General features: G+C 52.5%; 2 protein-coding genes across 2 annotated transcripts in view; both read left to right on the forward strand.

The window, feature by feature from the left end:
• The window catches only part of Efhd2 (EF-hand domain family member D2), a 16,839-nt gene extending 9,724 nt beyond the window's left edge, over positions 1-7,115 (forward strand). The window contains exons 2-4 of the mRNA XM_041652339.1: positions 3,366-3,513; positions 4,505-4,639; positions 5,540-7,115. Coding sequence (XP_041508273.1) covers positions 3,366-3,513; positions 4,505-4,639; positions 5,540-5,671 — 415 coding nt within the window. The 3' untranslated portion in view covers positions 5,672-7,115. The remainder of the gene's footprint in view (positions 1-3,365; positions 3,514-4,504; positions 4,640-5,539) is intronic.
• A 5,820-nt stretch (positions 7,116-12,935) lies between these two features.
• Positions 12,936-21,360, forward strand: Ctrc (chymotrypsin C). The gene is made up of 8 exons (XM_041652582.1): positions 12,936-12,975; positions 14,032-14,123; positions 14,207-14,304; positions 15,619-15,744; positions 17,624-17,760; positions 19,283-19,428; positions 20,773-20,925; positions 21,346-21,360. Exons 1-8 carry the CDS (start codon positions 12,936-12,938, stop codon positions 21,358-21,360), a joined length of 807 nt encoding a protein of 268 aa, XP_041508516.1.
• Positions 21,361-23,314: the final 1,954 nt, after the last annotated feature.

The raw sequence follows: 23,314 nt of genomic DNA on the forward strand, positions 1-23,314 counted from the left end.
TAAGCATATGAAAATAAAGTGCCTGGCACGTGGTGGTTCCTTGGCAAGATAACGAAATCTCACGGTGATAGATAGCTACCATGCAGAGGTAGCTGCCCTTGAATGGACTCTTTGCTGAGGGCTTGGCATCTGTGAGCCTAGGTAGTTCTCCCGGTAACCAAGAGGCACCATGACATCTGGGTTTCTCCACTACGGCCCAGTGACATTTAGGACCCCTGACGGTTAATTTCAATTTGTCAGCTTGCCACAATTTAGAATCCCCTGAAAGGGGACCTCAAGGAGGGATTGTCTAGGTTGGCCTATGGGCGTGTCTATAGGGGACTGTATTATGCTAATGATGTGGGAAGACCAAATGTAGGACTGGGCCTCACCACTCCCTAGGTTTGGGGTTTTATTTACATAACAGCATTATTTCCTTCCTGTACTTGGACCAAAAGCAATTTGAGGAGAAGAGGATTTATTTGGCTTACACGTCAATATCATAGACCATCATTGGGAGACAGCAGGACAGACCTCAAGTAGGAACTTGAAGCAGGAACCATGGAAGAATGCCGCTTCCTCTGGTCCCTGCTCAGCTAGCTTCCCAATACAGCCCAGGACCACAGCCCAGGGAATGGCGCCGCCCACATGGGCTGGGCCCTCAATTAGCCACCAGGGCAATCCTCTCCAGATAGACCTGCAGGCCAATCTGATATGGGCAAACCCTTAATTGAGATTCCCTTCTCAGATGACGCCAGGCTGTGTCAAGTTGACAATTAGCACTAACTAGGGCAAGTAGGGAAAGTAAGCTGAGTAGCAGTGAGTGTGCCAGCATGCGTTCACCCACTCTGCCCTGCTGGGTACAATGGGACCAGTAGCTTCAAGCCCCTGCCTTGACTTCCCCAGCCTTCGTGGCTGTAACCTGGAATTGGAGAAAAAAGCCCCCTTTCCCTCCCAGCTGCTTTGTGTCAGGCTGTTTTAACACAGCCTCGGGAAAGAGGCTAAGACAAGGTCCGACCATTTCTTCTTAGGATGCTGGATGCTGTAGGCACCTTCGTGGGTGTTTGTTCAGTAGAACCCATGACTCCAAGAATGGGTCTGGATGGTACCAGATGTCCCTCAAAGGACACACATTCTGCGTTGTGCTGAGGGGGAGCCCAGGCTGTCTGACATCAGAACTATGATGTGCCCTTCACTGGGGGGCTTTGTAGTGCCAAGGGGGCACAGAGGAGAGGCATCCTTATGTCTTGTCCTGGGAAAGGCAAGCCCCTCATCGGGCACTCCTCTTGTCAAAGGCACGCAGCAGGTACCCAGCCCTCCACCACCTGCAGACATCTCGCGGTGACAGAAAGGGTACCCAGTCACCTTGCGACCCTTCCTGCTGTGGATGGAGGCCATGACACCCTTGACTGCCTCACTGCCACCCCACCACATCCTCTCTCACACTTGCCCCCCCCCAGCAGTCCCTCCGCCCTCAAGGCCATCTCGCCTGCCTGTCCCCCGCCCAGTCCTCTCACTCTGTAGGGAATCCATGGTCCCGTGTTCTCTGTGCTTCATTACTGACTCACTCAGGCATGAACTATTTATACCCCTCATATGGATGCTCGTCTTGGCGTTCCCGGCAGACACTGTTCTGCACGTGGCCGCAGGACACAGGAGGAGGCTGGGCACAGACAGACAGATTGATAAGTGCATCAGCCTAACAGGCCTGGGATACCAGCCCAGCTCCTTTACTGCTGTGCGACCTTGGCCAGGTCAGTTAGCCTCTCTGAGCCTCTGGTTATGAAAAGTGTTAAAGTAAGCACTAAAGCTCCTACCCAAAAGACAGTTTTCAATTCCTGGGGGCCGTTAGATGTCTCAAGTCGGGCGTGGCTGTATGTAACTGGTAAGGGGTTGGCGGCTGGCTCCATCGCGTCTGCCCCCACTAAAGGGAAGCCCATAGATAAGAGGGAAGGCACTCAGTGTCTGTAACTGAGTGCCTTGTGTCAGACTGTTGTCATCTGTCCATCTGTCCAGCTGACGGCCTCGGGTACCAGAAAAGCCCCGCATGCTGCCCTGTCCCAGGAGACAGTCACCCTGACAGGAAGACCCGATGGACCTGCAAGCAAAGCCATTGCTTCACGTGTGGGCAGCACCTTACCAGTTAGGGAATGAGCTGGAGGCCACCTCTGGTCACTCACAACACAAGGAGTGTGGCCATAGGGAAGGGACACTTAGACCCTGTTCTCACCCATCCCAGTCTCCACCAGGCTGTTGGTGGCAGAGGAAAGGAGGGAAAGGCAGGGACAGGCCTCGTTATCAACTGGTTCTGTGCCAGGCTGCCCAGCAACCCCCCCCCCCCCGCCACTCCCTGCAGGCTCCCAGAACAGCCCGTTCCTGGACACACCCAAGGCCGCTGCCCCGCTGTGACCATGGCCTTGCCTCGCCTCCCTCCTGGCACGGGACTCCACGAAGGCCACTGAGACTCTTGGCTCTGGATTCCTTCCTGAGTCGCTTAATTCAGCAGCTTGAGCACCTATCAGGTGCTTCTCACTCTCTCCCCTGGAACCTAGCATGAGCCGGAACAGGAAGTCAGATCCGTCAGATCCCCGTGTGCAGGTTACGGTGTGAAAGGAGTCACTGGTCCCATGTGAAGGGACGTGGCTTTAGTGGTGGAGCGGAACGTGCACCACAGAAAAGTAAATAGTGGGGCATGACGGCGCACGCCTGCCTGTCGTCCCAACATGTGGGAGGCAGGGGCTTGCTACAAGTGCAAGGGCAGCCTGGGCTACATAGCGACTTTCAGGACAACCGGGGATGCATAGTGAGACTGTGTTTAAAAAAATAAGAGACCACCTTCCACGCCATCCTCTGACCACTGGGAATTATTTTGCACTCTCTGCCCGCCCACCCCACACACACATACAGGAGACAGTTGGCAGTGTTGGCAGGACATTTGGCTGCCGTGGCCCAGGAGGGCTCCTTCTGTGACCATTCGACAGTGCACAGGGCAGCCCCCAGAGCAAAGAACATCTCAGCCCCAGCTCACAAGGGCCTACCACCTTACTGGAGGCACAGATCCTGGAGGGTAAGCCTGAGACACCCCTCAAGTGCCTGTAGAGGTTCCTGGACCAGATAGCTGGATCCACGGGCATGGTCGAAGCTCTTCCTGCTTCCTGCTCACCCCACACTCAGGACGGGAGGCGGTGGCTTCCTCCCTCAAGCCTCGGGTTCGTGTGAGAATCAGCGTTGTTTCAAATACAGGATGCTGCCTCAGCATGTGGTGAGGTCCCTTCCAGCTCTAATAGGAAGACACCGACCACTTCCTGGATCCCAGGCTTGTGGCCTCCCTACATGGTCAGACGTGAGGCACATCCGGGTACCCTTAAGCCTCTCTGTGTCCACAGGTATGATGCCGGCAGGGATGGCTTCATCGACCTGATGGAACTGAAACTCATGATGGAGAAACTGGGGGCCCCCCAGACTCACCTGGGCCTGAAGAGCATGATCAACGAGGTGGATGAGGACTTTGACAGCAAACTCAGCTTCCGGGAGGTGAGTTTGTCCTCTGCAGACTGCTCCCCAGCCTACCACACCTGAGCACTGGGTGGCCTTTGCTATGGAATGGCACTGTCATTGAGCAACAGACTGTGGATACCTGATAGCTATGTGAGGCTTGCAAGGCATTCTTGGCAGGTGTCCTCCTGCCTCCGCCTCCCAAGTGCCGGCATTATAGATGTAAGCCACCACAACCAGCTATTTTGGATGACTTCTATGTGCCCAGCTGAGTTGTAGAAAAGGCTGCGTAGTCTGATCTAGAAGGGGAGGCACCTGGGACGCATGCTTGGCTCAGAGGAAAGGGAGTGGTGCCTGCTACCAAGCGAGGTAGCATCACATTCTCTGAGGCAGAAGCTGTGGGCCAGCCTATTTAGGGATTGGCAGTAGGGATGAAGGTCAAAGCGTGAAGGCTGTGGTCCTAGGTCCTGAAGAGCATGGGGTTGCGTGTTTGGGGAGGCGGGTGCTCAGGGAGCCCTGGCCCTTACAGCTGGCAGGAGGTCGGGGAGAGAGGAGGTGTCACGGGCTTCTTAGGGTGCTGGAGGTGACAAGAGGCCTGAGAAGAACATCAGAGTGGCCATGGGAACGGGTTGGGGTCAGAGCATCCATTCCCATCCGGCACTTAAGCCTTTTGCCACCTACGAACCATCTTCCAAACCGCAGAATGGGAGCGAGCCCCCCACCCACCCACCCAGGCTTTGGGAATGGAATACAGTGCAGATTTATGCGGGGGAACCGTGGATGACAAACAGGAGAGGCAGGCTGAAGCTGTGGGTGGGAGCTGGGTGTGGTCCTTAGCCCAAGGTCCTGGCAAGATCCACCAGGAAGATAGGGACTGATAGGGACTGAAACCCAGCTCTGGCTCCCAGCCCTGCTGGTGAGCACATAGCTCTGCCTTTCTACAGAGATTTGAGCCCAGGCTTGGGTGTGGCCCAGGACTTTGTTCCACTCGTACCTTGCTGACCCCTGACTCCGTTTCTCCCCTCCACAGTTCCTTCTGATCTTCCGCAAGGCAGCAGCAGGGGAGTTGCAGGAAGACAGTGGCTTGCACGTCCTGGCCCGCCTCTCGGAGATCGACGTCTCCACAGAGGGCGTGAAGGGTGCCAAGAACTTCTTCGAGGCGAAGGTGAGGAGCCAGGGTGTGCGCGTGGTCCAGCTATGTAATGGCATGGCTCAGACTAGGGACTGGCTCAGTCCCTCCCTGTCCCAGTTGAGCCAGCTCTTTGTGGGGAGTGCAGGGCTAGGGGCTCTTAAAGAGGGAGACAGCCAGCATTGCTCCCTAGACACCCTGCCCTGTCAGCCCTACCCTGGAGGAAGCCGGGCAGGGGTGAGGGGATCCTCAGACCTCATATATCTGTATGTACAACACATGCATAGATGGGGGGACACATTGGGTCCAATGACTCCTGAGTCCTGCCCACCCAGGCCCCCCACCTTTCCTTAGTCCTCTTTTCCAGACTAAGACCTCTGCTTCCCAAGGCTGCCCTGCCTCCCCTCTTTCAACCTTTGATAGAGATGTCAGGGTCCATCAGCAGACCTATATGCTCACCTTAGGACAGGACATCAAGTGCGCCATTCCTGCCTGCAGAGCCCGGCACTGCTCTGCCAGTGACTATTCTGTCTCTCTCTGTCTCTCATTCTTTCTCCGCCTCTGAGGGACAGGGTCTCACACACCCAGGCTGGCCTTGAACTCTGACCCTCCTGCTTCTGTCTCACCCGTGCTGCGATCACAGGTGTTCAGCACCACACCCCCCTTTTTTTTTTTTTAAGTACAGCTCAAACCCAGGCCGTCACGCTAGGCGAGCATTTTACCAGTTATATACCCTATCAGTGCATTATTTTACCCTTCCCCCACGAGCCCCTGGGGTCAGTCAGTGTGTGCCGGGTTCTGTGTGGAGAGAGACTGAGGCATGGAGGAGGAACCATGGCTCATGAGGGCCACTGTCGGGGAGCCTGGGACAGAAGGTGAGCAGCTCCCAGGGGTGCTGTGGACACCCCGTCCCTGACCTGTCACCCTTGCTCCCAGGTCCAGGCCATCAATGTGTCCAGCCGCTTTGAGGAGGAGATCAAAGCCGAGCAAGAGGAAAGGAAGAAGCAGGCGGAGGAGGTGAAACAGCGGAAAGCGGCCTTCAAGGAACTGCAGTCCACCTTCAAGTAGCCAGGGCTGAGGCCGAGCCCCAGCCCTGCCCAGTGTGCAGTCTGGGGGCACGGATGGGCACGGGAGACCTGTGGGAGACAGGCCTGAGTCCTGGTCTGTGTGTGCCAGGACCACTACTAAAACCTAAACTGTACGTGAACGGATCTCATTGAGGAGTCTCCCCAGTGATTGGGCCAGTCCCTGCTCCCTCCCGCTGTCCCTGAGGCTGTGACACCAGATACCAGCATCCTCTGTCTGGCCACCCTGCTGCCTGCTCTAGCCCAGTTCCAGCCCATTCACCATGCCCCTGCCTTGTCTACCAGCTACTTTCTCCACCCACCCACCCTTAACTATAGGCCGCCCGCCCTGGGCCTTGATGGCCCCTTCCTAAATAAGGACCAGCAGAGAGAGTCAGTCCTCTCCCCAAGACTCTCCCTTTCAGGCCCTTCTCTGCTGGGTGTGGAAGGACTCCTGTTTTGGTGAAGAGATCCAGGTCCTAGCCCTCTAGGCTGATATGAATGGGGCTAGAAGTGGAGGGTCTCCTATTTTGATGAAGAGACCCAGGCCCTAACACTGTAGGCTAATAAAAAAATGGGGCCCAGGCAGGGTGAAGGCCACTGAATCTACCTCACAGGCTGCACTCTGCTAGGCATATCGTGGGGACATGAGCGACAGGGCTCTGTGGGGAGGGGCAGCTATGTCCGTTTCTGACACCCTACCCCGAGAACAAGCTGAGGGTCCCAAGGGGCTGGGGTGGGGTGCCAAGGGATTGGCCTTCCTAGGGACCTCAGCACTCTGCCTCAGAGTGCCTGACGTGTTTGTGTACTGGGACAAGGGCACAGGGCTGGCACCCCCTTTCACACGTATCCTTCCCTGCGTTTGTCACCAGTGACAATGCCTGCCTGTCACGCCCACCCCTAGAACGCATGGGGGTTCCCCAAGCCCACCCATCGCCAGGCAGGCCATAGTGAAGCGTGTGCCGTTCCTCCGTAGCTCCCATGTGCTTGCTCACGTGTGTATGTGTGTGTATGTGTATCTGTTGCTGTATTGGTGAAACTGTGACGTCACCCAGTCTAAGTGAACGGCCGTAGTGGCCGCGTTTCTACAGCGTTCAGTGTGCCACCGCTTTTGGAAGCCTATGACTTTATTTTACCACAGCTCCAGGAGTCCCCAGTTCCCCCTGTGGGACTCGCAAAGGTTTTATTTTTTTCGGCCTTAGCACCCATGAGAACCAGAGGGACCGAGCCCAGCCCAGCCCAGCAGCTATGGCCCTGGCTTGTGTTTGCCTTAGTGGATATGTTTATACAGATGGATATAAATTCCCTTTGCTTTTGGCTTTTTGCATTTTATTTTTTTGCCCTCCCTCTCACCATCTCTCCCCCCCCCCCGCTCCTCCCAAAAGAAAACAGCTACTTCTTCATTCAGTGGTACGATTATTTTTTTTAACTAAAATGAGATAAAAGTCTATATTCTTATGTGTGTGTGGTTTTTGATGGCTCACTGGAGAGGGCATAGGATGGGACAAGGATAAACGTCAACTGGATTTGGGCAGTCACGTCAGGAGCCTGGGGAGGACTGTGAGGTTGGGCCTTTAGCGCCTTTGAAACACTACCAGTCCAAGCATGTAGTGATAAGAGCGGTGGAGCTGCATCCCCAGCACCCCAGCCGCCTGCTAGCTTATGCCCGAAATAACAACACATAAACTGTATTCATTTAAACACTGCTTGGCCTATTTCTATCTAGCCTCTTCTAGGCTAATTCTCACATATTAATTTAGCCCATTTCTAATCATCTGTGTTGCACCCCAAGGTGCACTTACCGGGAAGATTCTAGCCTACGTCCAGCCTGGGTCGGAGCTGAATCGTGTGTCGTCTCTCTGAGGCGTCTGCTCCCGAGAGGAGAGCTGTCGAGTCTCTCTAAGCTCACTTCCTCTTCCTCCCAGCATTCTGTTCTGCTTACTCCATCCACCTATGTTCTAACCTATGAGGGCCAGCCAAGCAGTTTCTTTATTTTTTTAACCAATGACCTTCCTCCATCACAAGCACAACGTATATTAAACTCATTTCATCCTGAAAGAAACTCACTGAAGGGCACTGTCTTTTAAAACCCTTTTAAAGAATGGGGGGTGGCGCAACTGACAAAGGTCTGATCTCCAAAATATATAAAGAACTCAAGAAACTAGACCGTAAAAGGCTAATCAACCCAATTATAAAATGGGGCACTGAGCTGAACAGAGAATTCTCAACAGAAGAACTTCAAATGGCCAAAAGACACTTAAGGTCATGCTCAACTTCCTTAGCCATCAGGGAAATGCAAATCAAGACAACTTTAAGATACCATCTTACACCTGTCAGAATGGCTAAAATAAAAAACTCCAATGATAGCCTTTGCTGGAGAGGTTGTGGAGAAAGGGGTACACTCACCCATTGCTGGTGGGAATGCAAACTTGTGCAACCACTCTGGAAAGCAGTGTGGCGTTTCTCAGGAAATTCGGGATCAACCTACCCCTGGATCCAGCAATACCAATCTTGGGAATATACCCAAGAGAGGCCCTATCATACAACAAAAGTATATGCTCAACTATGTTCATAGCAGCATTGTTTGTAATAGCCAGAACCTGGAAACAACCTAGATGCCCTTCAATGGAAGAATGGATGAAGAAAGTATGGAATATATACATATTAGAGTATTACTCAGCAGTAAAAAACAAGGACTTCTTGAATTTTGCATACAAATGGATAGAAATAGAAAACACTATCCTGAGTGAAGTAAGCCAGACCCAAAAAGAGGAACATGGGATGTACTCACTCATATTTGGTTTCTAGCCATAAATAAAGGACATTGAGCTTATAATTCATGTTCCTAGAGAAGCTAAATAAGAAGGTGAATCCAAAGACAAACATATAGGCATCCTCCTGAATATTAACCTTCATCAGGCGATGAAAGGAGACAGAGACAGAGACCCACATTGGAGCACCGGACAGAAATCTCAAGGTCCAAATCAGGAGCAGAAGGAGAGGGAGCACGAGCAAGGAACTCAGGACCTCGAGGGGTGCACCCACACACTGAGACAATCTGAGACAATGGGGATGTTCTATCGGGAACTCACCAAGGCCAGCTGGCCTAGGTCTGAAAAAGCATGGGATAAATCCGGACTAGCTGAACATAGCGGACAATGAGGACTACTGAGAACTCAAGAACAATGGCAGTGGGTTTTTGATCCTACTGCACTTACTGGCTTTGGGGGAGCCTAGGCAGTTTGGATGCTCACCTTACAAGACCTGGATGGAGGTGGGTGGTCCTTGGGCTTCCCACAGGGCAGGGAACCCTGATTGCTCTTTGGGCTGATCAGGGAAGGGGACTTGATTGGGGGAGGGGGAGGGAAATGGGAGGCGGTGGCGGGGAGTAGGCAGAAATCCTTAATAAATAAATAAATTTTAAAAAAAAAGAATGGGGGGTGGGTTGGAGAGAGGTTAAGAGCACTGGCTGCTCTTCCAGAGGATCCAGGTTCAATTCCCAGCAACTACATGGTGGCTCACAACCATCTCTAGTGAGATCCAATGCCCTCTACCGCCTTAAAGGTGTATATGGAGATAAAGCACTCATATACATAAAATAAATAAGTCTTTAAATAGATATAGATATAAAGAATAGGGAGGCCTAAGGAGGCCAGGCACACAGACCAATTGGAGCTAGCCCACGGCCCGTGTGTGCCACCTGACCCCAAATGATGACCAGGACCAGATGTGGTGCATGCCCCTCAACCCAGCCTTCTCAAGCCTGAGTTGGCCTGGGCTACACTGCAAGACCCTGTCTAAAGAAACTAACAAAATCCTCCAGAGAGAGGTTCAGAATCAGTGAGTCCCCATGGTACAGATACCCACCATGCTCAGTGTCCCTGGAGTGGGGGAGAGGCTGCAGTGGTGGCACCAGCAGCTGCCCCTGTGGCGCCCGTGGCATCCGGGTCCCCATTGCCAAACTTGTAGGTAGACCGGTCTTTGCAGACTTGTGGTCAGACAGCCTAAGCAGAGTGGGGGGACGTTTCTGATTTATCTGCGTTCTTCTGCCCCCATGTGGCTAGGCATGGAACTGCATCATCAGGTGGCCCATTGTCCCTTTCTCAGTCTTGGCTGACTTTATAGAATAGCAAAGATGACCAGATATTAACACAACCACTCACAACCTCCTGGATGGAAAAAGTTGTCAGTTTTTCCCTTAAAGAAGAAAGCTTTGTTTCCAGAATTGTTCAACAATTCAGGGTTTCCTGGCATTTATCTGTGAGCTCTTGTCCTCTGTACCCCTTGCACTAGGGATTTCCTGACTTGCCAGAGCAGTGGTTCTCAACCTTCCTAAGGCTGCCACCCTTTAACTGTGATGTATGTGTGAACTAATTCTGCTACTGTTATGAATCGTAATGTAAATACATGATAGCAGGGTATCTGATATGCAACCTCTGCAAAAGGGTTATTTGACCCCCAGAGGGGTCTCAACCCCACAGGTTGAGACCAATGTGCTAGGGGGACAGACTCGGGTGGGGGAAGGAGACAGAAAGAGACCAGCTTCCATTCAAACTGCAACTGTACTAGCGACGAATGTGAACTCTGAGCCCTCAGAATCAAATCCCAAAAGGCTGACTGAGCCTCAGCTGTTGGGGACTGCAGCCTTAGCCTGCCAAGACCCCATCCACCCCCAACCATGGCAGAGCCCTACAGAGAAAGCCCGCTGAGAAATGAGGAGGCCTCAAATGACCCGTTCCCATGAGGGACTGCTCCAGAAACCATCCCTAGGGCACAGGCCTATCATGGCAGCACTGGGGAGGTAGAGGCAGGAGGATCAGGGGCGTAAACCAGCCATGGAGCCCCACGTTGCAGAAGGAGAGAACCAACTCCACCAAGTGGTCCTCTGGCCTCCACATGTACACCATGGCGTGTACATGTATGCACATGGAAATAAATGTAATTTTAAAGTTTTTTTTAATCCAAACAAATGAAAAACTTCCCAAGGTCCCATCTTCTCACTACACCTCTTTACCAGGTCCCAGCCACCCAAATCTCCATTGCTTTCCCAGATCCTCCACTGAATTTGGATTTGGTTTTGTTTTGAAGACACGGGGTCTCAACATGTAACCCTGGATAGCCTGGAAATCTCTGCATAGACCAGGCTGGCCTTAAACTCTGAGCTCTATCTGCCTCAGTCTCCCGAGTACTGGGGTTAAAAAGTGTGCACCGCCACACCCAACCCCACATTGAACTTACCACTCTACCTCGCTGATCTGAAACTTTTCCGCGAACCCCAAACTCTCTCTGAGGCCACAGTTTTGCCCTGTGGTATTGGAGGAAAACCCTTACCAGCCCTTCAGCCTCCCCCACTTACTGAAGCTCATTCAAGAGGCAACAGCTGCCACCAGGCTTGTGGAAGGAGGCAGAGAATCCAGGCCCCTGTCACTAGCACCTGTCCCTTTCCCGGGCTCTCCTCCCTCACAGCCTTCTCTGGAGGTCACAGCCCCCACGCAGTCAGATATCTTTCGTGGTTACTTTTCCATTACAGCCTCTGACCCTGAGATCCTAGGTTCCTGAGAGCCAACAGCGGGGACTGGGAATCAGGGATATGGTGGGAAACAGTGGAGGGACCTGATGCCTTCAGCACCCCCAGTTCTCCGGCTCCTCCTGAACATGGGATGAGCAGAGCAGAGACCTCACTGCATCCCATCCACCAAGCTCCCACCTAGGATGGAGCTCATCTGCTGTCTTCCCCAGGGGACACGTCACCCTGGCTGCCAGGGAGCTGCCTCCAGCGCACAGGGCACACACATAGCAAGTGCTCAATGAATCTTGGGGTCGTGAATGAACCCATTCATGTTTTCTATATGTATAGCTTACCAAATAAAACACAAACACATCTGTAAAGAGACAAGTCAAGCTCTATTCCAGAGTCACAGGAAATCCACCAGCCCCCTATGATAGCAATGTCAGCCCACTCAGTATCACAGTGTGGGCCAAGGCTAAGGGAGTCCTCCCTCTAGCCACTCCCTGCAGCAGAGCTAGAGACCAGAGGGCCAAAGTAACAGCTGCCCACCCCACCAGCTGCTCTTGAGAAAGGGCTGCTCACAGGCACACTGAAGATGCCCAAGGGCAGTGCCAAAGCCCTTGAGAGGCCCAAGAGAATGCTTTTGATTTCTTTAAGATCATCAGGAGGGCCTGGAGAGATGACTTAGTGGTTAAGAGCACTGGCTGCTCTTCCAGAAGACCTGAGTTCAATTCCCAGCCACCACATGATGGCTCACACCTATCTGTAATGAGAACTGGTGCCCTCTTCTGGCCTGCAGGCATACATGCAGGTAGAATACCGTATACATGATTTATTTATTTATTATGTATACAGTCTTTCTGCCTGCATGTATGCATGCACCCCAGATCTCATTACAGATGTTGGTGAGTCACCATGTGGTGGCTGGGAATTGAACTCAGGACCTCTGGAAGAACAGTCAGTGCTCTTAACCACTGAGCCATCTCTCCAGCCCCATAAATAATTCTTTTTAAAAAAAATCAGCAGGAGCCGGGCGGTGATGGCGCACGCCTTTAATCCCAGCACTTGGGAGGCAGAGGCAGGCGGATCTCTGTGAGTTCGAGACCAGCCTGGTCTACAAGAGCTAGTTCCAGGACAGGCTCCAAAACCACAGAGAAACCCAGTCTCGAAAAACCAAAAAAAAAAAAAAAATTCAGCAGGAAACAGAGATGGCTCAGTGGCTAAGAGCATTTGCTGCTTTCACAGAGGACCCAAGTTTGGTTCCCAGCACCATACAGCAGCTCACAACCGTCTGCAACTCCAGTTGCAGGAGGCCTAATGTCCTCTTCTGCCCTCCTCTGGCACCAGGCACACATGTGATGTACAGCTATACATGTAGGCAAACATTCACACACATAAAAATCATCTTTACATTTAAAATAATATAATAATAATAGCGATAATAATAAATCTGCAGAAAATATACAAATTGAGTCACAATCATCTACAAAGGCAGACAGCCTGGAGTTTGGACCAGTATTCTGATGGCAGACAGAGGCCCTGTGGATTCATTCCACCTTGGAAACCCCATACTTCTAGCCAACCACAACTCCTGCCCAAATTAAACAGTAATTACCAAGGTCAGGAAAAGGCCTTGTCAGAACAGGTTTGTCCCCAGGCTGAGGTCAGCCTTGACTCCTGGGCCCTCACCCCCCCACACACACTTAGGCCTATAAATGTCCAGCCTGCCTCCAAACCAGCCAGTCCTGAGCGCCTCATCATGCTGGGAATTACAGTCCTCGCGGCCATCATAGCCTGCGGTAAGCTTGGGAGTGGGGACAAGCTGCATCCAGTGGACTGTAAGATCAAGCTGGCCTTGGGGTGTCCTCTGCTCCCCAAGAAAGGCACTTTGGGGTCCTGTGTGGGTTCAGCTACTGACAGTTAAGCCACTTCCAAACTAGTAGGTGCTGGAGAAGGAAAGAACACCCTCTAGGAAGTGAGGCTTAGACCGGAGGCCTGAGCAAGGCCCCCAGAGGTGCTTCACCCTGCGTCCACTCCAGGGGGCCACTGGGCCTGCCTTTCCTACCTGTGTCTCCCTCTTAGGGTTCCTTTGCTCTCCCACTTTGGTGGCGTTCTCCCAGATTACAAACTGAGGGGTTCGATAGGCTTTGGTTTGGTTTTGGCAAGTGAGAGCCCTACGTCAGGTGTCAAGCTGAGCTCTGTAGATGCAGGAGCAAACTGGACCATACACAGCTATCAGGTTTGTCCATATCTCCATTCAACAGTGGGGGCACAGAGGGCCAGTGATGCTCGGGCTCACGTGCTGGCTGCCAGCCAGAATGCCAGCCCCATCTCCTCACCTCAGAGCAAGCACACACTGACTTCCTAGACATGACAGTGTGGAGCTCCGTGTGGCCCCCACTGAATGCTCCCCCCATGCACACTGCACACAAAAGGCCTGCTCCTTTCGCTATAGGAAGCATCCCTCTTCCTTCTGTGTGGCTTTTTTTTTTTTATTTGTTTGTTTGTTTGTTTTTCGAGACAGGGTTTCTCTGTGGCTTTGGAGCCTGTCCTGGAACTAGCTCTTGTAGACTAGGCTGGTCTCGAACTCACAGAGATCCACCTGCCTCTGCCTCCCGAGTGTTTGTGTGGCTTTTTAAATGTGTTGTGTGGTTTAATTCTCAGGAGATGCTCAGATTAGTGTTATTCTACACAACACACACACACACAGGGTGGGGGGGGCACTGAGGCCCAGACAGCTAGGGGGACTCTGAGTAGAATATGAGCCACCACCACACCTGAGCTTCCCACCTGCCCCTTGTGGCGGGGGGACACGACACAACAGTCTGCTTACCTTCACGCCCCTCTCTCCCCAGCCTCCAGCTGCGGGGATCCCACCTACCCACCCAACCTGTCAACCAGGGTGGTAGGAGGAGAGGATGCTGTCCCCCATAGCTGGCCGTGGCAGGTAAGCACTTCCTGAGACAGCCACAGAGGTTGGAGGGACAAGGCTGGGGATCCCTGGAGGACTGACGTGTGGCCCTTTTGCAGATCTCTCTGCAGTACCTCAGGGACGGCGTATGGAGGCACACCTGCGGGGGCTCTCTGATCACCGACAGACACGTCCTCACCGCTGCCCACTGCATCAGGTGAGCGGGGATGCCATCCCGAGACCCGAGTAGCTAAGGCTCCAGGCACTGGGCTCTGTTCGCTGGTTGAAAACATTTCCTGTGCACCTACTATGCACCAAGAAACTGCAAAGGCAACAAAAGCCAGCCTCCGGGGCTGTTTTGTCGGCATGTTCTATTCCACTGTTCTAGCAGAAAGTAGAGCAATAGATGAACAAGAAAATATGTAACTTATCAAACACAAAGAAGGCTGGAAAAGGGGAAGGGCACAGGTGGTTTGGGCTCAATTTAAAAGAAGATAACCCAGAACTGGAAGGGAGGGTGGGAGGGAGGGAGGAAGGGAGAGAGGGAGGGAAGGAGGGAGGGAGGGAGGAAGGGAAGGAGGGAGGGAGGGAGGGAGGGAGGGAAGGAGGGAGGGAGGGAGGGAGGGAGTTAAAATAGCAAAATAAGGGAGCTGGGGGTGTAGGTTGGTTGGTGGAGCTCTTTCTTGGCATATACAAAACTGTGAGCTGACGCCCCAGGTGTGACAGGACCTGTAATCCCATCAGTTGAGAGGCAGAGGAAGAAAGAGTCCAGGTTAAAGGCTGTCCTGGGCTGGGATATCCTTGCATTTGAGGCCAGCCTGAACTAAAAAGAAGAAAGGGGGTGGAGAGTGAGGGAAAAGAGGGAAGGAGGAAAGGAGAGAGGAAAAAAAGAAAGAAAAGGGAGAAGGAAAGAAAGAGAGATGGGTCTGGGAGAAGGTCTCTCTGAAAGAGCAAGGACACAAAAGGAGGGAAGGGAGGCCATGGCTGATCTGTAGAGTCCAGGAACAGCCTGCCTGAAGGAGGCACCTCTCAGAAGCTTGGGAAACACCGGGGCAGCCTCCTGCTGGGAGCAGAGAGTGAGGCCTGGGTCAGGGTGCGAGGGTGTGTTTGCCAGGACTATGGTTTGATTGGAGAGAGGCAGAGTTGTGGAAAGGGCTACAGGTGAGTTAGCCGCTGTTTTAGGAGATGCGGAACAGTCAGGGAAAGCCAGGTGTGGTGGCGCTGGCCTGCCATCCTAGAGTAGGAGAGCCTTGTTGTAGGGAGGACAGAGTCAAGCAGGAGTTACTCAGGTGGCTACTGCCATGTGGAAGCCAGAGGAAATGGCAACTTGGCTTCTCCTAGCCTGCCAGTTTGGGGCAGCAAGGCCATACTTCTCTCCTCTTACATGGGGTCGATGGGGTTGATGGATACAGACACTAACTACTCCCTTTCCCACAAAGCCCTGCTGCAGCAAGAGGACCAGGTCACCAAGGCTCTCAGTTTCTGGTTGGCCCTGCCAGAAGCCACTTGACGTCTCTTTTCCCCCTTCTAGCGATACTTTAACCTATCGTGTGGGCCTGGGGAAGTACAATCTGACAGTGGAAGATGAGGAAGGTGCCGTGTACGCAGATGTGGAAACCATCTACGTCCATGAGAAATGGAACCCCATCTTTGTGAGGTGAGTGCCAGCCCTGGGCAGCTGGAGTCACAGAGTCCAACCCCTGCACTTGGCATGCCCAAACCACAGGGTCACAAGATGGCACCCATTCAGTCCTTCTCAGTGATCAAAGATTAGGATTAAGTACACAAGGGATCTCTATCTCCAAGACCCCCACCAAACTCATCTAGAATTCACCCAGCCAGAGGCTGAGCCAAGTGTCACCCAGAGTGAGTGAGTGCCCAGCACATGCGCAGACTGCGACAGACATGTGAGGTGCCGCCCTTCATCTAAGCCTCACGACAGACAAGGAACTAAAGCTCCAAGAGGTTAGGAAATATAGTCCACGTGGAGTTTGGTGATACAAGCCTTTAGCCCCAGTTCTGAGGCGGCAGAGGCAGGTGGGTCTCTGAGTTCAAGGCCAGCAGTTTGGTCTGCTTAATGAATTCCAGGACAGCCAGGGCTACGTGGGGAGAACCTGTCTCAAAAAAACAAACAAACAAAAACAGTGAGGTCACCAATGGTGTCATAAATCCTTAATCCCAGCACTCAAGAGGCAGAGGCAGGTGGATCTCTGAGTTCGAGGTCAGCCTGGTCTACACATAGAGTTCAAAGATGATAGTCAGCACTATATAGAGAAGCCCTGTCTCAAAAATCCAAAAAAAAAAAAGAAAAGAAAAGAAATATGTCCCAAATCATATAGTTCAGTGCATGCCTGCCTGGGTCACCAATTTTCCTGCAGCAACAGAGACTGTTTAAATAAACCTGCACATGCCCCTGCAATTGCTTGCTACAGCTCACTTTCCAGGGGGTCATAACCTACAGTTCTGAACATTTCCACTCTGTTACGCTGTCATGAACTGGCACATGAGGAAGATGCCACACCCCAGGGGACAGGTGTGCCCATTAGAAGGGACAGCTGGGCAGGTGGCTGCATGGCTAGGAGCACCTGCTGGGTGTCTCAGTCCAGATTTCTGTTGCTGCAATAAATACCATGACGAGAAAGCATCCTGGGAAAGAAAGGGCTTGCTTCATACTTCCAGGCAACCGTCCATCACCGAAGGAAGTTCGAGCAAGAACTCAAGCAGAGCGGGAGTCAAGACAGGGTTTCTCTGTGCAGCCCTGGCTGTCCTGGAACTCGCTCTGTAGACCAGGCTGGCCTCGAACTCCAAGATCTGCCCACCTCTGCCTCCTGAGTGCTGGGCCACAGTCAGCTGGGCCCTCTCTCATCAGATGAATTAAGGAATGCCCTACAGACTTGCCTGCCTATAGGCCAATCCTATGAAAAGTGCTTTTCTTGCTGGGCAGTAGTGGCTCACACCTTTAATCCCAGCACTTGGGAGGCAGAGGCAGGTGGATCTCTGTGAGTTCAACAAGAGCTAGTTCCAGGACAGGCTCCAAAGCTACAGACAAACCCTGTCTTGAAAAACCAAAAACAAACAAAAAAAAATTGCTTTTCTCAATCAAGATCCCTTCTTCCCAGGTGACCCTAACTTGGGTCAAAATGACATAAAATTAGACAGCATGCTGTGCGAGCTTGAGAACCTGAGTTCAGATCCCTGGCGCCCACATGAGAAGCTGCATGTGGCTGGTAGAATCTCTAACCCCAGTGCTGTGGGAGGTGCAGACATGGGGATCTCCAGGGGCAGCTGGCTGTCCCCAGGGAATAAGGTGGAGAGTGAGAGAGCAGGACACCTGACATCCATGCACGCGTGCGCGCACACACACACACACACACACGCGCGCGCGCGCGTGCGCGCGCGCACAGTCATTTGTCCTCCAGAGTGTCCACCAGCTAATAAGCTGCTAGGAGGTCTTTACAGGGGAATCTCTGGCCACCAAGGCTCGACACCCAGCACCACCTTCTACACACTTGCCAAACTTCCGCTTTGCATTCCAGGAATGACATTGCCATCATCAAGCTGGCTAACCCCGTGGAGCTGAGTGACACCATCAAGGTGGCCTGCCTCCCAGAAGAGGGTGTCATACTGCCTCAGGACTACCCCTGCTATGTCACTGGCTGGGGTCGCCTCTGGAGTGAGTACAGCCTGCCCCCGGGACATCCCCCCAGGCTTCCTGGAAGAGGCGCCACTCAAGATCAGCCTGTCTCCCACATTCTCTCTCTGCCTGATAGTTCCATAGATTTTAAACCTTTGTGATAATGAAAGTTAATATTAATTACTCAGCCCAGATCATGTGACAAGCATGTCACAAGTGAACGTGTTGGGAGATACGAGGATTATTTAGGCTAGAACTCATCAAGCATTGAAGAGAAATGTGGCTCATTGCCTCAGCCACATAAGTAAACTAAAAACAAAAGGCAGGCCTGATCACGCAGGCCTGCCTGTGATCCAGAACTTAGAAGGTAGAGGCTGGAGGATCAGGAGCTCAGGGTCACTACATAGGGAGTTTGAGGCTAGCCTAGGCTACATGAGAACCTATATCAAAATAAGAAATAAACTAACCAACTAATTAAAACCATCCTCTTAGGGGTAGGAGGCTAGTTCTCACAGCCAGCCAATGTCCAAGCAGATGTCAGCTGAACTAGATGGTTAAATGGAAATTAAAGCTATGCACAACTTAGAGAAAGCACAGGCTAGCTCTTAAGGACATCATGGGCAAAGAGAACCTTCAGATATATGCAGCTAAGATGGAGTTCTGGAAGGAAATGACAGTTGAATCCTCAAGATCCTAACTGAGGCAGAGGGATCACAGGTAAACCTGCCTCAGTACAGAGTGAGTTTGAGACCAACCTGGGTAACTCAGGGAGACCCTGTCTCAGTACAGAGTGAGTTCGAGACCAGCCCCAGCAACTCAGAGAGACCCTGTCTCAAAACTAAGAGTTTAAAGAAGGCTGGGTATAGGGCTCAATGGTAGACTGCTTGCCTAGCATACTCAAAGCCTTGGGCTTGATCCCTAGCACAGCAAAACAGAAAGGGAGTAAAAGTCAGACTCCAAACTAAAGACACGTGGTCTCCAAGGGACTGCAACCCAAAGTTTTGTGCCATCCTGATGAAGGGCACACTCACGGTTCCCACTGCCTTCCATGCATCAAATGTCGTAATTTTAAAAAAAAATGCATCAAGAGAGAAAGACACCAAGTAACAGAGCTCATGTGGAAGGTTGTTTTCTGTTTTTTGTTTTTTTTTAATGGAAAGGAAACATAAAAAGCGGGACAGAGAGGGGGGAGACTGGTCTCTGGAGACAGGAGCAGCAGAAGAGAAGAGAGAGATGGGCAAGGGGAGGAGACAAAGAGATAGGCAGAGAAGGAGAGAGAGAGAGAGAGAGAGAGAGAGAGAGAGAGAGAGAGAGAGAGAGATGGGAGGTGGGCAGGGCCTTTTAAAAGGGGAACGCAGTGACTGTGCCCAGGAGGCGCCCTTAGTGGCTGCAACTGAGAATGTAGCCCGTCAGAACTCCAAGGGCAGGCCAGTACGGACGCCTGAATACTAACACCAAAGCCTGCCTTTGCCCAGTCCCAGTCTCCTGCTGGCTGGAGGCCAGAGCTATGGCTGGGCTGAGGGCACAGGCTGACTCCCTGGCACGACTGCTCTCTCCCCAGCCGATGGTCCCATCGCTGATGTGCTCCAGCAGGGCCTGCAGCCCATCGTGAGTCACTCCACGTGCTCCCAGTGGGGCTGGTGGTTCCCCATGGTCACCAAGTCAATGGTGTGCGCTGGGGGTGACGGCGTCATCTCAGCCTGTAACGTGAGTGTCTTGGCACCATACCAGGGGGCGGCCGGGAGGTGGGCAGAGCAGGGTGAGAGGGAGCCAATCAAACCCCTCCCTCCAGAAAGCCACGCCCCGAGGGACCCTGCCTGCCTAGGGGAAAGCTGCCACTCCAGCCCACTCCTCGCTGCTCACCCCCAGTGCATGGGAACAGACAGGGGGCTGGACGTGAGCGGCTCAACTTCAAGCCCCAACAGAGCCGGCAATTTGGTGGTCTGCCAAAGTGTTCTATAAAGTGGGGAGCAGGGGAGAGGTGGCTCAAAGGGTAGAGGGGACCTGAGTTTGATCCCCAGAACCCACGTGGTAGAAGGAGAGGACCGACTGCCACAGCTGTCCTCTGATCTCCACACTGCCCTGTGACATGTATACATGCACACGACATAAATGAAAACGAGAAAGAAAACGGGGCAGGGGCTGGGGAGGTGATTCAGTTGGTAGCGGTTGCCTTGTAAGCACAAAGACCTGAGTTCGAGCCCCAGAACTCACGTTGTAAAAATGCCAAGCGTGGTGGTGCAGCTGAATCCCAGGGCCAAGGAGGTGGAGATACGAGAACTCTTGGGTCTCACTGGACAATGACTCTAGGCCAGCTGGCCAGCTCCAGGCCAAAGAGAAGAAGTACAGCTGAGGATGGCATGCGAGGGCATCTTCTGGCTCCACACACATACACATATATCTGCATGCACACTGGCACGCATACCTGCATCCTCACACACACACATATACATACATGCACACATGCATACACATGCACATATCAAAAAAAAAAAGAGGCCGTAGAAACCACTACACAGAGCCGCCAAGAGACTAAATGGGTCTATAGCAGCATGAAGTAGCTTCCCTTCAGGTTTCATACATGTTCCTGAAGGCTCCGAGGTGCCAGTCCAGGGAGACGGGATCTCGGAGTATGACCAGAACCACAAAACATCCAGGACAATGGGGGACTGTCCATTCTGAAACAAATAACCCTCTCCCCACACCAGCCTCCCTACTTTCCCGAGCCTCTTCAGGGTCCCCAGCCTCCTTGACTCTCTGGCAAGTTCACAGAAGCTTACACACAATGACCTGAACAATAAGGGAAACTGAGGCAGAGTAGGTTGGCATCATCCCAGACCACAGCAAACCAAGAGCTAGCTTACACTTCAGAGACTCACAGAATGAGGTCCAGGCAGTCCCGACACTTTCTCTGTAGATATCCCTCCGGCTAGTCTCAGGCCTAAATAACAGATAGAGAGGTTAAGGGCCCAGCTCACATCCCCCCCCCCCCCAGCAGCCAAAGGCAGCCCTGAGGGAGAACTGGAGCTGAGGCCTGCTGCTCTGTTGCAGGGAGACTCGGGTGGCCCACTGAACTGCCCAACAGGAGATGGGTCCTGGCAGCAGCATGGTATTGTGAGCTTTGGCTCCTCTGAAGGCTGCAACGTAGCCAAGAAGCCAGTGGTCTTCACCCGCGTGTCTGCCTACATTGACTGGATCAATGAGGTAGGTGTCCCCTGTGCCCCTCCCTGTGCCCCTGAGCCCACTTCCTCCTGTAGACTCTCCTTCACTGGCCCACATTCAAGTTCCATTCTTCCACTCGCTGAGAAACCCTAGCTGAATCCTTCTTGGAGTAGGCCTCGAGTCAGGAATGGGAATGGGGTGTCACAGAGGGGGCATGCAGGTGGCCACATAAAGGCTTGAGGGTGTAGGAACAGAGGCATCCTGGGCAGGGCTCCCAATAGGTATAGGATATGTTCTAAGCCCACATGGACTATGCTCTGAAAAGCTGGGAGACCCAGAGCCTTTGAGGAGAGACCAGGCCTGGCCATGTCCCTGCTGGGAACCTACTACCCCGAAGTGCCTTGTTCTGCCCCAGAAGGTAGCAAGTCCCAGAGTCACTCATAACGGCTTCTCTTCCACCAGAAAATACAACTGTGAAGAGCTGGTTCCAGAAGCCTTGAGCCCCATCTCCCAGCAGCAATAAAGCTCCTTCCATGAACTCCTGGGTACATTCGTTAATGCCTTCCGGCGTTTCCCGGGTCTCTGCACACTGAAAACATACACCCTAGACCAAGCCATAGAGATGTTAAAGGCAGGTGTCACTCATCAGTTGGAGGCAAGCAGGTAGCTTGAGGGGTCAGAATTAAAGCCTATGGCCTCCAGCTGGCAGAGGCAGAGGGCTCCTCAAGGCCAGGTCACAGGAAGATGGATGGATCTCAGAGACAACCACTAATTCCTAGGGACGAGCGCCCATCAGGTTCCTCCTGCCCAGCACAGTCGGGAGCAGCTGTTGGCCAGAGGTGTCTGGTTGAAGAAGGGTTTAATGAATCCTGAACCAGAATGGCACAGGAGGAGAAGACCCTAGACCCAAGTGGTTTCCACCCAGTCTAGGAAAAGCCTTCACTGAATAAGATGGGGAGGGAAATTGAGGCCCAGAGAGAGAAAGTGCTGGACTAGGTGTCAGGCACAGTGAGCCAAGGGGGAGCCACAGTGGACTAGGGACAGGAGTGTTCTCAGGAGGCAGGTGAGACTCCAGACCTGAGTAGCCAGGGTCTGGGGAGAGATATCCCTGCCCCTTCGTCCCCTGACCAGAGGGTCCCCTGGCCTGGGACGCGCCGGAAAGTGTGCCATTTGTCTTAGGGTTCCTATTTCTGTGATGAAACACCATGACAAGGAGCAAGTTGGGGAAGGAAGGATGTGTTTGGCTTACACTTCCACATCACTGTTCGTCCTCAAAGGAAGGCAGGACAGGAACTTGGGCAGGGCAGGGACCTGAGGGCAGGAGCTGATACAGAGGCCATGGAGGGGTCCTGCTTACAGGCTTGCTTCCCATGGCTCGCTCTCAGCCTACTTTCTTATAGAGCCCAGAACCAACAGCCTAGGGGTGGCACCACCCATAATGGGCTGGACCCTCCCCATCAATCACTAATTAAGAAAATAACCCACGGCCCGATCTTAGGGAGACGTTTTCTAAGTTGAGGCCACCTCCTCTCTGGTGACTCTAACTTGTGTCAAGTTGACACAAAACCAACCAGCACAACTGACCACTAGCCACCTGGCACACAGACACATCACTGTTAAGCCATAACCTTTCCTTTCTTGTTCATCCCTGAGAGGATACATTAATAAGAACAATACAATGTAAAATATTCCAAGTATTAAAAACCCCAATCTTTACAAATTCAAACACTTTAAAATTCAGTCTACCTAATTTCCAAAGTCTCTTTTAAAACCTAGAATCTTGCTGGGCAGTGGTGGTGCGCACCTTTAATCCCAGAACTCAGGAGGCAGAGGCAGGTGGATCTCTGTGAGTTCAAGGACAGACTGGTTCACAGAGCAAGTTCCAGGACAGGCTCCAAAGCTACACAGAGACACCCTGTCTCAAAAAACCAAAACAAACAAACAAACAAACTTAGAATCCCTTTAAAATTCAACTATCGGCTCCTATAAAATCAAAAATAAATTTGATGCCAACTAAATACATTCTTACCCCAAGAGGGAAGAACCAGGGCACGGTCACAATCAAATACAATCAAAGCAAAGCAAAACCAAACTCCAATTATAAATAACTCAGTACCCGGTGTCCGGGATCCACTCACCATCTTCTGGATTCTTCCAAAGGGTTTGGGGTCACTTCTCCAGCTCCGCCCTCTGCAGCACACACAGCTTGTCTTCTAGGCTCCTGCTGACTCCACTCCACTGCTGTCCTTGGTGGTCACCCCACGGTCGGGCATCTTCAAAACGCTGGGGTCTCTGCTGCAACTGGGCTGCACTTTCACCACTTGCCTTCCCTGGGCTCCCTTCATGGTGCCAAGTCTCAGCTTCTCTGCCGGACCCCTTCAATCCTGGGCCTTCACCTGCCGCTGAGACTGCATCTCTACCAATGGCCTCT

The sequence above is a fragment of the Microtus oregoni genome, unplaced genomic scaffold (genome assembly GCF_018167655.1).
Source record: "Microtus oregoni isolate MIOR12 unplaced genomic scaffold, Mior012 000005F_ref0000423, whole genome shotgun sequence".
Taxonomy (NCBI): Eukaryota; Metazoa; Chordata; class Mammalia; order Rodentia; family Cricetidae; genus Microtus; species Microtus oregoni.

Bases quoted from the DNA above. Each gene is read 5' to 3' on its own strand.
- Ctrc (XM_041652582.1), top strand. From the start codon at position 12,936: ATGCTGGGAATTACAGTCCTCGCGGCCATCATAGCCTGCG. The intron at 14,124-14,206 runs GTAAGCACTTCC...GCCCTTTTGCAG, and splicing joins CCCATAGCTGGCCGTGGCAG to ATCTCTCTGCAGTACCTCAG. The intron at 17,761-19,282 runs GTGAGTACAGCC...CTCTCTCCCCAG, and splicing joins TGGCTGGGGTCGCCTCTGGA to CCGATGGTCCCATCGCTGAT.